Source organism: Macaca mulatta, chromosome 6, assembly GCF_049350105.2.
Source record: "Macaca mulatta isolate MMU2019108-1 chromosome 6, T2T-MMU8v2.0, whole genome shotgun sequence".
Lineage (NCBI taxonomy): Eukaryota > Metazoa > Chordata > Mammalia > Primates > Cercopithecidae > Macaca > Macaca mulatta.
The window spans coordinates 1,767,758-1,782,750 of NC_133411.1; the positions used below are offsets into that span (position 1 = coordinate 1,767,758).

The window sequence follows — 14,993 nt, forward strand, 5'->3', positions numbered from 1 at the left end:
GAGTCGGGGCGCAGGGACGCCCTCTGGACTTTGCAAGGCGCCCACCCCCAGAGCAGGTGGCTGGGCCGTGGGGTTGAGAAGACTGAGGGGTGCCGCTCAGGGAGGGTTTGGGGACGCAGGGCTATGCCACAGGGCGGGGCTGCCGAGGCCGCCTCCCCACCATGCATGGTGAGACCCAAGTCAGGCCCTGAAAGACTCAGAGTGAGGTGCTGGCCTCCACACAACAGTCGCTTCCCCAAGGGGCCCGGACGCCAGGTCGGCCCTCAGCACTGCACTGAGAGCTGAACGTGGCCTCGGCCCACAGACACAAGAGCCGGTGGGAGGGTCGGTGCCGAGGACACAGGTGCATGTCCCAACCCTGGGACTCACCGAGCCCTCTCAGATCTGGAGTTCTCAGCACCAGTCATGGCCAAAGTGTGGCTCTGTCATCCTGGGGGTCCTGAGTGTGGCCCCTGCTGACCTTGAGATCCCACAGATTCTCCCAAAACAGCTGGAAAAAAATCCAGGGGTGCTGCCTACACTGAGGACTTTAAGGGCCTCAGGCCCCTCCCATTCACCCCTTTCCTGGAAGGCACCGAAAATGCAGATGCCAACCCAGCGGAGGACGCAGGGGCAGGACCCAGTCGGGGCAGGACCACGTGGGGCAGGATCCCGGTGGGGGCGGGGCCGCGTGGGGGCAGGATCCCGGTGGGGGCGGGGCCGCCTGGGGTCAGGATCCTGGGGGTAGAAGGGCTGGGTCAGGTGTCCAGCCAGGAACAGTCTCCCGTTTTATCGCTGACACCATTTCTTTGTCTGAAACAGGAGCTGGTCACAGGCCTGGCCTGTGTTTCCACTGGGCCTGTGCAGCAGGGGACGCTGGGCAGGAGGAGCGGTTGGGAAATTCCCAGAAGCAATGGTGGGTTTTGTGAGCACCCAGAACAGTGGTGGGCGTGCGGGTCAGAGGAAAAGAACCTTCTGGGATGCTTCAAACTCAGGGCCGCGTTCTGTGGTCTTATCTCGTGTGGGGACGCGCCTGAACAAAGACCCTTATTCACACACCTCCGTGAGTCATCTGAGAACCTGCACCCCGTGGGACCCGCCTGGGAGCAAAGGGATGAGGGAAGCCCCTCGGAGCCGCCTTCAGGGCTCACGCAGGACGTCCCACCCATCAGCGCGTGCTTTGCAGGAGTTTTTAATAAGCTTGGAGGTTGGCCTTGGAAGGCTGAGCGGGACATAAAGCGTCCTGCCCTCGTGAGGCCTTCAGTTGGGGCAGGTGATAAATAAACAAGTAATGAAACATCAGGCAGCGAGGAGTGAAGAGGAGAAACTGAGGCAGGTCAGAGGGAGGCCAGCAGGCAATTTCAGACCCGGCGGAAGCGGACGCGCGTGAGCAGAGATGCGGGCAGGCGGGAGTCACGGTGCGTGAGGATGGTCCAGCGCAGGGCCCCTGCGCCCAGGTACCCCTGCACCCCTGCTGGGCAGGCACCACCTTCACTGGGCTCAGCCCCCCTCAGCACAGCAACAGCATGAGATGGCACGAACGAGAGCACTGTGGGGTCCGCGGGGCAGAGGGCAGAAAGGAACAGGGATCAGGCCATCGCCAGATCTACTGAAGACGGACACTGGCTTCAAACGTTCTGAGGAAAAATGCTTCCGGCCGGGACTTGGATACCCTCGTCCACTGTCCCCACTCAGGCTGAGGGGAGGGAGGCCACCTGCAGTGGGTGTGAGCTCAGAGACGTGGCCACACCCCCTGCGGAGGTGCTTGGTACTGGGCTTCCCAGGAAGACGAGGGCGACAGCCGTCAACAGCTGAGAAGAAGTAGTAGATGCAGGAACCCACGGCCGTGACGGGAGGGCCGAGGACCAGGCCCAGGCAGTTTTGGAGGGAAAAGCGGAATCCGTCCCAACTCAGCCCCAGCCTTTCTGCACCAAGGCGTGGAGCGGTGCCGACCTCAGACGCCGGCTGCCACAAATGCTTCCAGAGCCGGCTCTGCGTGGGGTGCACGCTCAGGGATCTCACACGGGGACTCGCCTCAGAGCCCATCTGAGCTTCGCTGTTCTAGGTTCTTGTAGTTTTGTTTTACCTCAAACAGGCATTAGCTTAGCAAACTATTTTTTAAAAGGTTTTTAAATTAAAATAGACAGAATGAATCAGGCGAGACGTGCTGCTGTGGAAGACAGCCAGGCTGCTGCTGGGTCTGGAGGAGAAGGACGCCGCGGCCAACCCCGAGCGGCAGCAGAGGAGACGGGAGTCGCACTGTCTGGATCGCTTCACGAGACCCATGTGCTGTTTCCACAATGACGGTAATAGAATACATTTAATTTAAGAGAACGTGGAGGTGTCAGAGGGACAATGAGCCTGGGCGGGCACCTCTCCCTTGGCGCTCACCACCAAGTGTAGTATGCAGCTGTGCCAGCTGCTTCTCCTTGGACGGGCGGAGGCCAGGCGTCCTCCACTTTCTCACAGTTTCTGGACGCAGCGCACCTGAGCCCTGGGTGCAGACCCTCACACCGTTTCCCCCGGAGGCTGTGCTCTGTCACCGTGAGGGAAAAGAAGGTCGTGTAGCAGAAGAGACTCCAGGAAGACAAACTGCTCACCCAGGGATCAAAGGACAAGCTCCCAGGCATGCACCCACCATCTCCAGATGTGTGCCCTGAGCCCCCAGGGGGTTGCTCTGCACTCCCAGGCCTGTGCCCACCATCCCACATGTGCCCTGAGCCCCAAGGGGGTCACCCTGTACTCCCAGGCCTGTGCCCACCATCCCAGCTGTGCCCTGCACTCCCAGGCCTGTGGCTTGCATCCAGGTGTGCACCTGCACCCTCTCCTGCTGGCCGGTGCCTCCCTGGTAGGAGGGACATGCCCAGCCCTGCCCTGACCCAGGTTCCTGCTCACAGCACATACCCCTTCCCTGGCTAGACCCCAAGGGAGCCCAAGTGGGGCCCGGCCAGGACCTGCTTGGAGGCTGAGCCCACCCCACTCACGCCCCCACCCCCAGGGCCTCCCCAGGGAGTCAGGAGGATGGTGCCTATGGGCTCACCCACGGGTGGGCCGCACGTTGTTGTACAACTGGCATTTTCAAAACAGGCTTGGAGAGGGCAGAAGACAAGGGTAGAGGTGGTACCACAGACCTCAGAACGGGCAGGCAGAGGCAGACCCCAGAGGGCGACTGTCCTGGGGAACAAAGCATCCCCGCTGGCCGGGAAACGCCTGCCCCAGGTGCGTCGCCAGCTCCAAGGACTTGGCCGCCCAGGCACCCCAGGCCACCTTGCCCCCAACCCCATGGGCTGTCCCTATTCCCAAGAGGCCCCACGGAAAATCAACTGGGCCCAATTTGTCAGAATGAATCTCCTGGGAAATACCTTAAGACTGGATGCTGGACTGCCCGAAGCCAAACTTACAGAAAAGCTGACGGAACAGAAGTGACAAGGCTGGAGAAACAGCAGCCGGCCTCTGATCACAGAGCTGTCCAGGGGCTGGAAACCCGGGTGCCCACGTGGCATCAGTAAGCAGGGCCAGGGGCAGTCACTAGGACCGACCACGGCTCTGTCACTAGGAACAGGGGTCTCTCACTAGGACCTGGGGTCTGTCAGTCACCAGAGCCAGGGCCTATCCCTTGGGTCTGCAGCCTGTGGCTAGGACCTAGGGTCTGTCACTAGCGCCAGGGCCTGGTGCCTGTTACTAGGGTCTGGGGTGTGTCACAAGGGCCTGGGGTGTGTCACTAGGGCCAGCTGCTGTTTTAAAGGTAGCAGCAGCCTCGGTGCTCCCTTGTTCACTGCCCACGCCCACAGGGGGGTGGCGCCGACAGAGCCCACACGACCGCTCTCCACGTGGATGGCTGTGGGGTGGCTGAGCCTTGCTGGCAGAGGAGGCTGGTGGACAGGCCGTGCTCACATCAACAGGAGTGCCGGGTCAGAGGTTGAGGCAGGAGCCACAGAGCCAGTGGGAGCCACCACCCCTCTCAGCTCATCACCCCTCCCTGGGACCTGAGACCCCAGAGTCAGCCCTCGGCCCTGCTCAGGCTCTGGCCTCCCTGGGAACCTCTGTCCTGGTCGCAGGTGTCCTGCAGGCCCCTTGGGTTGTGCTGGGCTGGACCAGGCCGGGGGTGACCTCTGAAGCTCCACCTGCCTTGGAGAAGCCACCAGCAGCTTCTCCAGCTGCACCCGCTGACCCAAAACAAAGCTGGCAGTTTCTGAGTCTGTGCACTTCCCCCTGCAGCGGAAGATGCAGGATGATCAGCCACTCAAGCCCAGCGTCCCCAGGGCACACTCGAGAGCACACCCCACCCAGAGGCCAGGCAGGCGCACACGGCCAGGTCTGCCCCAGGGTGCCCGTCCAGAGAGGTCACAGTCCTGAAAGGCCACGGTCCTGAGAGGTCCCCATTGTGAGAGGTCCCCAGTCCAGAGAGGTCGCCAGTCCTCAGAGGTCACTGTCCTGAGAGGTCACTGTCCTGAGAGGTCACTGGTCCTGAGAGGTCATCAGTCTTGAGAGGTCACTGGTTGATCCTGAGAGGTCACTGGTCCAGAGAGGTCATCAGTCTTGAGAGGTCCCCAGCACAGAGAGGTCACTGTCCTGAGAGGTCACTGGTTGATCCTGAGAGGTCACTGGTCCAGAGAGGTCGCTAGGATGGGGTCTCCAGGCCTGGGCTGAGGCTCTGCCCCAGAGCGGACCTGAGGTCGGGCTCCTGCTCTTCAGGGACCCTGAGGGCCAGAGCCAAGCCCAGGCTGAGTGCAGTCCCCAAGGAAGTGGGAGGAGGAGGGCAGGGCCGAGTCCTGTGGCAGCGCCCGCAGCATACCACACTTGGACCCTGGTCGTCTCACGTGGCGTCCTCTGGCCATCCTGCACGGGGCCATCGGGACCCCTGCCACTCACCACAACCGCGTGGCCTCAGACCCGGGCAGGACAGGGCAGGCTTCACACTATCCTAAGTCCCATGGGGTGGGAGGGACCCTGCACAAGGAACCTTCCGGTAAGGGGGGCAGGGGAGCAGGGGCTGTGCAGCCCCGGCCACCTCCACTCACTCTCCGCCCTCAGAAGAAGAGAGATGGGTACACGGGAGCTTCTCGGGTCAACAGGGTGCACCCAGCACCCAGCCCCTGGTGCCCTCTGCCTCTGGGAACCACATCTTGGCCCCCATCTGCAGGATGTGGTCCCCGCAGCCCTCAGCACGGCCACTTTGGGGACGGCCACCGGAGCCCATCTGCACACAGGTGTAGGGATGAGAAGGCAGGGAAGTCACAGAGAAAACCCTCCCAGGCTACAGAGCAAACCCCTTCTGAGTGGGAGACTAAGGATTAAGGATGACAGGGAGACACAGGAGGGAGGATGGAACATTCCAGAGCACTAGGGCCGAGTATCCAGGCCACAGACGCCGGGGCCGTGGGCACCAACTTTGCCACCAAATGGCCACCGTGGGACGGAGGTGCAATGGGGCTCCTGGACTCTGCAAAGGACACTGCAGCGGAGACTCATCCTGGTCTGAGACGGCTGTCCGAGGCTCAAGTGAGAGTTAAACCACATCCCCAGCCAGTGCCCACCACCCACGCCAACACCGTTTCTCTAAAGCACCACACAGGACATTCCGCCAACAGAGCATCCCAAAACGGAATAAAATAGATCCTGGCTGGCTCATCCCATCAACCACGTCCGAGACTCGGCAGCTGCAGATACGGTGAGACAGGCCTCCATTAAAGGCATATCCCATGGGGGCAGCCAGGGCTCTCACGGGGGGCACAGCAGGTTAGAGAACACAGCTGGGGCTCTCACGGGAGGCACAGTGGGTTACAGGAGAAAACAGCCGGGGCTCTCACAGGGGGCAGAGCAGGTTACAGGACACGGCAGAACCAGGGGCTGGTCCGTCATCCAGCGCAGCTTCACTGAGCGCCAGATGCACGAGGACCATTCCCCACCCCAGCCCAGTCACTGCCCTTGGGTTGCCCTCAGGGCTCCAGGTCCAGGGCACCTGCAGGCAGCTGAGACCAGGCCAGCTCTGGGCCAGCGGTGGCCCCATCTAATCCCCAGAACCTGTGAATGCAACCTTGTTTGGAGAAAGGATCTGGAAATGAGATCATCCCGGATTATCCACGGCTGAGCCCTAAATCCAATGGTGAGTGTCTCTACCTAGAAAAGGCAGAAGAGAAGACACACAGAAAAGAGGAGAAGGTGCTACAGGCTGAATTCGTCCCCTCCAAAATCCACACTGGAACCTAATCCCCATTGTGGTGGCATTAAGAGTTAGAGTCTTTGGGGGATGAGACTGAGCTATGGGGGCCAGGTTCCGAGGAATGACTGAGTGCCTTATCAAAGGGCTAGAGCATGAGGACATGGCAACCAGGCCCTGTCTTGGAAGCAGGGAAGGGCCCTTGTCGGACGCCAAGCCTGCCGGTGCCTTGATCTTGGACTCTCCAGCCTCCAGAATTGTGAGAAGTGAACATATCATTTCATAAATTACCACGCCTGGTTTTGTCACAGCAACACCCACGGACTAAGACAGTCGCCATGAGGCTGGGACTGGAGTGACGCAGCCACACGCGCAGGACAACTGGAGCCACCAGGAGCTGGAAGAGGCAGGGAGGGTCCCCCCAAGCCTCCAGAGGAAGCTGACCCCTGAGATGCCTGGACACTGGGCTTCTGGTCTCCAGGACCATGGGGGAATGCGTTCCTGTTGTGTTAACCCCGGACTGTGTCAATTGTCAGCGGCCTCTGGACACAGTGACACAGTGGGTGGGACCAGAAGGCTCAGCATCCCTAATGGGGAACAGAGTCTGCGGAGGCCCTCAGGTAGCACTGAGAGGCCACAGGGGGCTCCAGAGGCCCCTGGGGGTCTGCTTAAGCCAGGATGGGTGTTAGGCCAGGGCTGCCAACAGCACCTGCCTTCTGAGACCCATCCAGCCTCCAGTTGCCCATTTTTAGGTGGAGAAAATGAAGGGTGCATATGTGGCTGGCGTGAGGAAAAGTCAGTTGATGGGAATTTGTTGATTTAAGGGAAGGTTCAGCTGTGTCTGCATGCTAAAGGTTGTCCTCCAGATCAGATCGAGAAGCCTCAGGACGGTCATGCAAAAGAATTTCTGATGTCCTTGGCGTGGGGGAAAATTGTTACACGGACACAGAAAGCCTTGGCCCGCAGGAAAAGATTCTTAGAAGGCACCAGATTAAAAGAAAGGACTTCTGTTCATTGAAAAAATGTCATCAAGAGAGTGAAAAGGCAAACCCTAGAGTAGGAGATGTTTGCTACACACCACAAATGTTGGCTTGTCTCCAGAATATATAAAGAACCTGTACAGATCAATAAGAATTCAATACACAAAGCGCAGCTGGCTTGAAAAGGCCCCTCGGGGATGGGGTATCCAAGTGCCCAGTGCTCGGCGGGAAGCACTCAGCTTCGTTAGTATGACCAGGAAAATGCAAATCATAAGGCTTCCACACAGCCTTAGAAAAGGCTAAGACATTGCAAAGGCTGACAGTGGCAAGTGCCAGCAAGGACACGGGCCAACAGGAAACTGTGTGGGTGAATGGCTTCGACCCCTCTGGGAACTGCTTGGCATCATCTGATGAATGTAAAGACACACATGATCCCGGATCCAACGGCTCCACTTCCAGATTGACCCAAGAGACTCCTGCCCACATGCCCCAAAGAACATCCCAGGAATGCCCACGACAGCTTCATCTCTAGTTGCCAAGAAAGGGAAACCGCGTGGACAGGCACCTGCTGCCAGCATGGTGGTCTGAGGGACAGCGGGCATCCCCGCGAGAGTGTGGGCAGCATGAGCGCGAGCGCCTGGGGCTCCTCGATGCAGTGTGCACGGACACTCGCGCACACTGTTGACCACGGTGAGCCGGCACGGCAGAGTGCCCACTGCGCGGCTTCTGGTTAAACGTTAAAAACACAGGCAAAGCCAGAGCACAGTGCTCAGGAATTGGTGATTCGATGAGAAAACAGACAGTGAGTAAGACCCCATCCCGCTCCCGGAACACGAAGAGAGGCAACCCACAACGACTGGCACTAGAACTGCAGGTGGACTGTGCCAGGTGCCAGCTGGGGCCCTCACAGCAGGCGGCCTGGGGACACGTGGGCACTGGCAAAGGTGGCAGGAACAAGCCTGGTGGGAGGTGAGGCTGAGATGAGCTTCACCCCAGTGGCTCCGCCCATGGCCCAGGCTCCTCTGGCACTGAGAAGGCAGAGGTGCCACCCCGCCGAGGAGCAGAGGAAACCGGCACTTGGGCAGCCTTAGGAGAAGCGGGGGCTGGTGTGCACAGGAGAGGATGGACCCCCCAGAAGCAGCCACGGTGGCCAGGTCACCTGTGAGACACCATGGGTGGGAGATGCAGGTGGCTGTGCACAAGGCAGAGGGTGCTGGGAGCTCGCCTGTGTCATACGTGAGGGCACTTGGGCCAGGGCCTGGGTTGGAAGCCACGTCCAGACCCCATACGGGTGCTCGCTGCTCCTGTCCCCACTGACTGATGACTGATGGCCAGAGGGAGGCAGCGGGTGTGTGAAGTCGCCTGGCAGGTGCGGCTGTTGGTGGCATTCCCTGGGCAGAGGTCACATTGGACGTTTGTGAACAAATGAGCAGGTTGGGGTTACAGGTTATGGAATCTGGGAAATGTGGTCTGTGACGCCATGCGCACTGGGGGATCACGTGGAGCCCACATGGGTGGGCACCTTTGATCATGCCAAGAAGTCAGACGTGGGACACAGAGCCGGCCCGGAGGAACGCACGCACCAATCCCTTCCCTGAGCCACGCTGAACGGGGAAAGGGCTCCAGGTGGCCTTAACCGCTGGGCTTAAAGAAAGGTTAAGAACCTCCCTTCCCTTCCAGAACCTCACTTTTCAACGACGTCAGCACAACTGGGGTCCTCAGAGGAGGCGCTCACCCTTCCACGATGGAAGGGAGAAGCCCAGCTTTCTGAACGGATGAGGCTGCAGAAGGCAGCTGGTATGATGAAAAGACAGAAAGCTTTGCCTGCTTCCACTCTTTTGAAAGATTTTTTATATTTCTTCCCCAAAGAAAGTCACACATTTGGACGTTCAGACATTAAATTACAATTCACAATTAAGTAGTGCTTAAGTTAAAGGAGCAACATGGAACCCAGAACGGTCTTAATTTGCATATCAGGAAATAAGATTTAGGGACAGCTGATGTTTTTCTTAATTCTTTTTCTGAGAACCACGTGCCACTTTCCTGCGGGGTGCTGCCCTTCCCCAGGCGTGATTCCAGGGGGCTGCAGACCACAGAACCCGCCCCTCCCCTGGATCCAGCAGGGCCAATCAAAGCCATTCCCAGGCAGAGCCCTGCAGCGCTGGGGAGGGGCTGCCCCACTGAGGAGGTGCTGCTGAGTTGATGTGCCCTGGAGGCCCTGGCAGGGAGAAGGCCTGGAGGTGAAATGCCCAGGATGGGGAAGCCCTGGAGGGGGGAAGTCCTAGGGAGGGGTAAGCCTTGGGGGAGGAACCCTGGGAGGGATGCCCTGGGGAGAGGGAAATCCCCTGGTGGGGGGAATGTGCTGGGGAGGGGGATTTCCCAGGGAAGGGGATACCCTGGGTGGGGATGGCATGTGCAGAGGAAGCCCTGGGTGGGGGGTATTCCCTGGGTGGGGGGATGCCCTGGGTGGGGGGGATTCCCTGGGTGGAGATGCCATGTGGGGAGGATGCCCTGGGTGGAGGGATGCCCTGGGTGGGGGGGGTGCCCTTGGTGGAGATGCCATGTGGCGGGGATGCCCTGAGTGGGGGTAGATTCCCTGGGTGGAGAGGCCATGTGGGGAGGATTCTCTGGGTGGGGAATCCTTGTGGACGTTGTCCTGGGTGGTGGAGTCTTGGGGAAGGAATGGCCGAGGGGGTGGCTCTGGGAGGGGGTGGCTCTGGGAGGGGGCAGCTCTGGGAGGGGGATGTCCTGGGAGGGGGATGTCACCTTAGGGGGAAACCCTGTTGCCAATGCCCTAGGAGGGAATCCCTGTGTGAGAGATCATCTGGGTGGGGGCTGCCTCAGGTGGGGGATCATCTGGGTGGGGGCTGCCCTGGGTGGAAGATCATATCAGGGGCATGCGGTGGGTTATGGCCCTGTGGCACCCCCTAACACACACACACCAAGAAGAAAGTGGTCTCCCTAGGAGGAGGATCCATGCAGGGCATCTTGGGGTTTGGCTCGTGGATGCCGGGGACCAGGTCTGAGCCCCAGATGTGGCTGGGCCTGACCCAGGCAGCTCCACCCCTTCCTTCCCAGGAAACATCTTTGGCTCCAGCAGTAGGAACTAGGCGTGTGTAGATTCTGCTGCCTGATCCTGGCTCCTGGTTGAGGGTTTGTGGGCTCAGATGGACTTGACACCCGGCCGCAACCCTCCTGGGCGCAGCTTTCTGGCTCCCCCAGCCCAGGCGGAGGCAATGACTGACTCTCCTCACCCAGAGTGTTTTCCCGAAGGCACTTCTGCCTGAGGGCACCAGGCTGGGCCAGGTACTGCAGGGCGCTGACCAGCACTGGCCTGGGGCCCCCGAGAGCCCCAGATGGCATCCCTCTCACACAGTCCTCCTGTCTCACCACCAGCTATAAATAGACTCGGCTCTCTGCTGGCACAGCGTCTCCCAAGGAAGCTTTTAATTCTCAGCGTCCTCTGCAGGGAGTGGCTCCCACAGGCCTGGGAGGGAACAGACTGCCTGCTCTCCAGAGAGCTTCCCAGTCTCCATCTACGATGGGTTATCCTAATTTTCTTTAGGAAGTTCTGCTGAGCCCTGCGTGTGGTGCTTTGGCCTTTGTGCCCACGGAGGCCCCCTGCAGCCCCTCCCTCCAGACCCTGCCCAGCCCGGTGCATGAACCCTGTTGACCGATTCCCAGGCCTAGGGCAGCCACTGCCAGTGTGAGGCTTGCAAATTAGGGTAGAGGGGTCAAAAGGAAGCCCCTTTTAGACCATTTCTATGAGCATTTCTATGCGCATTTCCACAATGAGCATTTATAACCTTGTATAATCGTTAAAACATGTATTGAAACTTCAGGGAATTCGGGAAGATGGACCAACCCCAGCTGTAAAACGAAAATGCAGCCAGTGACCAGGGAGCTTCCTCCACGCACACGCGGTCCAGTACCCCTGACTTCATGCTTTGTGAAGATGCAGAGCGAGTTCATGCCGGCGCCTTTCGGAATCAGGGATCCCATTAGAAACCATGAAAGCTGCAGACCCCTCCCGGGAAACGCACACACCCTCCTGGAGCTCGCCTTCTGCAGCCGCTCCTGGAGCCCGCCCCTCCCCCACAGGCCCTCCGAGGATCACGTGGTGGGGAGGCGCTGGCACCCAGCTGCTGACAGGCGCGAGAGCCCAGTTCAAGGCGCCGGCATCAGGCTGCAGCTGCCTCACTCCCCTCCACTTCCTGCCCCTTCCAGGCCTCCGTCCAGCCCCATCTCCTAGTCCCAGGCCACAGGGAGCTGGGTCACCTGCCAGGGGCAGGGGCTGGCTGGGCGCGGGGGGAGACTTCTCCCCCAGAGAAGTCGGGCGGGCAGGGGTGGACGGGGTGGGCTGAGGGGCCCAGTCCTCTATGGGTCTCCCAGGGGCCCTGCACGCAGAAGAGCCAATAAACATGCCAGGTGGATCAGCGGTGACACTGAGAGGGAACGCAAACCCCCATCCAAACAGCAGCCCCCAAACCCCATCCAAACAGCAGCCCCCAACCCCCATCAAAACACCAGCCCCCCAACCCCCATCAAAACACCCAAACCCCATCAAAACAGCAGCCCCCCAACCCCCATCAAAACAGCAGTCCTCCAACCCCCATCAAAACACCAGCCCCCAAACCCCCATCAAAACAGCAGCCCCTAAACCCCCATCAAAACAGCAGCCCCCCCAACCCCCATCAAAACACCAGCTCCCAAACCCCCATCAAAACAGCAGCCCCTAAACCCCCATCAAAACAGCAGCCCCCAACCCCCATCAAAACAGCAGCCCCCAAACCCCCCATCAAAACAGCAGCCCCCACAGCCCATCCAAACAGCAGACCCCAAACCCCCATCAAAACAGCAGCCCCCAAAGCCCATCAAAACAGCAGCCCCCCAACCGCTATCAAAACAGCAGCCCCCCAAACCCCCATCAAAACACCAGCCCCGCCACGGCCGGGGAGGGACGCGCTTCTCACCTCCCTCGGCTCCGTTTACGTAACCGAAACCGCAGAATAAAGGGCTCCTCAGATCCTCGGGCGCTGCTCCCAGGGGTGCGGGAAGGTGTCCCGGCAGCGCCTCTCCATCGCCACAGGCCCGCGGGCGGTAGCCAAGGCCCGGGGAAGCCCGAGGCTCTGCGGGGGACGGTCTGACACCCCCACCTGCCGGGACGCGGTGGTGTCAGGACCCCGAGACGGCTCATTCTGGGTCGTTTCTATGGCCCGGGATCTCTCAAAACCCGCTGTGGGCTGTGGCTTCATTCCAGCCCTCCACGCCCTAATTTCCCACGCCTCACATTGGCGGCGGCCCCCTAGGCCTGGGAATAGGGAAACGGTTCGAGTCCCGGGCTGGGGAGGGCCTGGAGGGAAAGGCTGCAGGGGCGTCCCCGGCAGCGAAGAAAGGCCAAAGCGCCAGGCGCAGGGCCCGGAGACGGTGACAGACCTGTCCCTGGCGCGGCGGACGGTGACCCCCGCCCTTGGCCTTTGCGAAACCTCCCTGCCGCCTCCGGGCACCGAGCGCGCTGCGCCGAACTCCGGGCATCCCAATCCGGGGGCGCTGGGACGCGCGGGACGGCCCGGGAAGGGGGCTCGGGTGAGCGCGGGGGGCAGGGGCTGCGGCTCAGGTGGCTGCTGGGGCTGACGGGCCCAGTCTGCGCCCCTGGGTGTCCCCGCGCCGCGCCCGCAGGACCGAGCCCCGCGCCCGCTTACCTTGGAGACGCAGCGATTGCAGCGGCGGCGCCTCCGCGACTCGGCCGCGCGCGACCTGGTGCTCAGCGGAGCGCTCCCGCCGCGGCCCCGCGCCAGCCGGTCCCGCCCAGCCCCGCCCCGCACCGGGCCCGCCCCCGGCCCCCAACGTCCCGTGCCCGCCCCAAGCCCCGCCCCGCGCGCTCATTGGCAGCCCCGCCCCCGACGCCCCACCCGGCTCGGGGAACGCGCGGGGCGCACTGTGGCCTCTGCCATACAAGGCCGGCTCCGCGCAGGCCCCGCCGGCCACCGGGTATCCGCTCAGCGCAGGGCGCGGTCGACCCTCGGGCCGTGGGAACCGCTGGGCAGGGTGCGGCGGGGCCCCTCACCTGGTTCCGGGCCCCCCCGGGGACGACCGGACCCCGATCTCTGCGCCCCGCAGGACGCCCGTGGACGGTGCGGCGGGGGATGGATGAGCGCGGACGCGGCCTCCTGGGGTGGGGTGGGTTGGCGGCGAGGGGCGCGAGGACAGTGCTGGGCGACCCCCGACCGCGTCCAGTTCTTTAAAGAGCTGCAGACGGTGCAGGGAAGCGGCAGGGCCGGGCTGTGAAGGTGCTCGGACCCCAAGGCTAGGCGCAGGCCGGGGACTGGGCGCCCAGGTGGGGGCACCGCGGCCGGGGGTCGGCCTGAGCAGGGAGCCAGGTCCATGCCGGGCGCGGAGCGCAGCTGCCTGGGACTGGGCCGCCCTTCCCGCAGAAGCGGAGAGCAGAGCGCGCACCCCCGCCCTCGGCCTCAGCCTCTGTTCTCCCTGCAGGGCGCTCGTGTGCAGCGCCACCATCCCGGCAGCTCTTCTAATCTCGCCTTTCTCTGGGCACCTGTGGCCCCGCGCCGCTAGACAGGCTTTGCGGAGGGGGCTCATTCTGCCCGGGGTTGACCGGCCCTCCGCAGGAGTTGGCTCCGCACAAGGTTCTGGGCCGAGCTGACAGGGCGGTTCTGTGGTGCCGGGTGCTGGGACTTGAGGGGCACAGGGGCCCCTGCCTTGAGGAGGCCGAGGCACAGCCCCCCAGGAGGAAGGGGTGCCTCTGGTGACTTCCAGCTCCACTGTGTCTGGTGCAGCTGAGCTCCTACCCCAGCCCCGACTCTGTCCCTGCACCAGGTGTCCAGCAGACCCTGGAGCCCACAAAGGCAGCAGGGGAAGTTGGGGTGCTGGGCAGGGGGTGCTGAGGCCTCAGAGCCCGGCGGCTTGGCCCCCACCCACCCCACGGTGGTCTCGGGCCCCACACTTCCTCTCCTCTCCTGTGGTTTCTCCTTCCACTCAGAACTGACCAGAGATGGGCTTCTGTGTAATTCTTCTGAGAAATTCCGCACTCACAGCAGGGAAGTTGGGAGACCCCCAAAGCTGTGCGGCGGCCAGGCTGCGGCTCCTGCTTCCCTCCTGCTCGGTGCGGGCTTGACGGCCTTCTTGTCCCGCGGAGCCCGGGGCGCCTTCCCCTCAGGCAGTTCCTACTAACAGCATCAATGAAATAATGAAATGGTGTCTCCTTGGTGTGTTCTTACTGTCCTATTAGGCACAAGGTGACTCTTCAGTGCATTTTTCGAAACCTGTACAAACTCTCTTGACATAAACGCAGTGATTTTACAATAAAATTGCAGTGGGAGGTAACGTCAGGCTTCAGAGACAGACATGGTCCTGGAGCCTTTGTGAGGAGAGGAGAGGCAGGGGGCGCGGGGCGGCGTCCAGGGGGCTGAGCGAGGTCTCAGCAGGAGGACAGAACTGAGCCTTGGGCTGCCCTGGCCCCTGCGCAGGACACACAGTGACCGGGGCTGGGGTGGGCACCTGGTTCTACCGTCGGGAGTCGGGTGTTCATGGAGTCTACTTCCTTGTCTGCGGGTGAAATTTTGGTTTGGGGTCACGGATGTTATTTCCCAGCGGCAGTCGGTTCAGTCAGCACTTACAAAATCACCAGAAACGGGGGCACAGGATCTTGCCCAGTCGGGAGAGGTGGATCCCGATTCGGGACTCCAGGCTCTTCACCTGGCCATGGCTGCCTCTCCAGTGGCCCTTCCTGACCCCAGCTCTGGCTACACCGCCAGACCTGGATGGCCTCCATTTACCCTGCAATTACTGAAAACTGACGCACAGCCAATGATGTGATCCACGCACAGTGTCCGGTTTTAAGACGTTTCCTGGGCTCC

At 61.6% G+C, this 14,993-nt stretch overlaps 1 protein-coding gene across 6 annotated transcripts in view; it reads right to left on the reverse strand.

Moving 5' to 3' along the window:
* Nucleotides 1–12,917, reverse strand: part of TPPP (tubulin polymerization promoting protein) — a 33,946-nt gene extending 21,029 nt beyond the window's left edge. For 2 of the 6 annotated variants that reach the window (XR_013418076.1, XR_013418077.1), the window contains exon 1: nt 12,822–12,878. Coding sequence is in view for 2 of the 6 variants with exons in the window: in XM_015139672.3 (XP_014995158.2) it covers nt 12,093–12,316 (224 nt within the window). In the remaining 4 variants the exon portion in view is untranslated. 6 annotated transcript variants of the gene reach the window in all.
* Between the last annotated feature and the right edge of the window lie 2,076 nt (nt 12,918–14,993).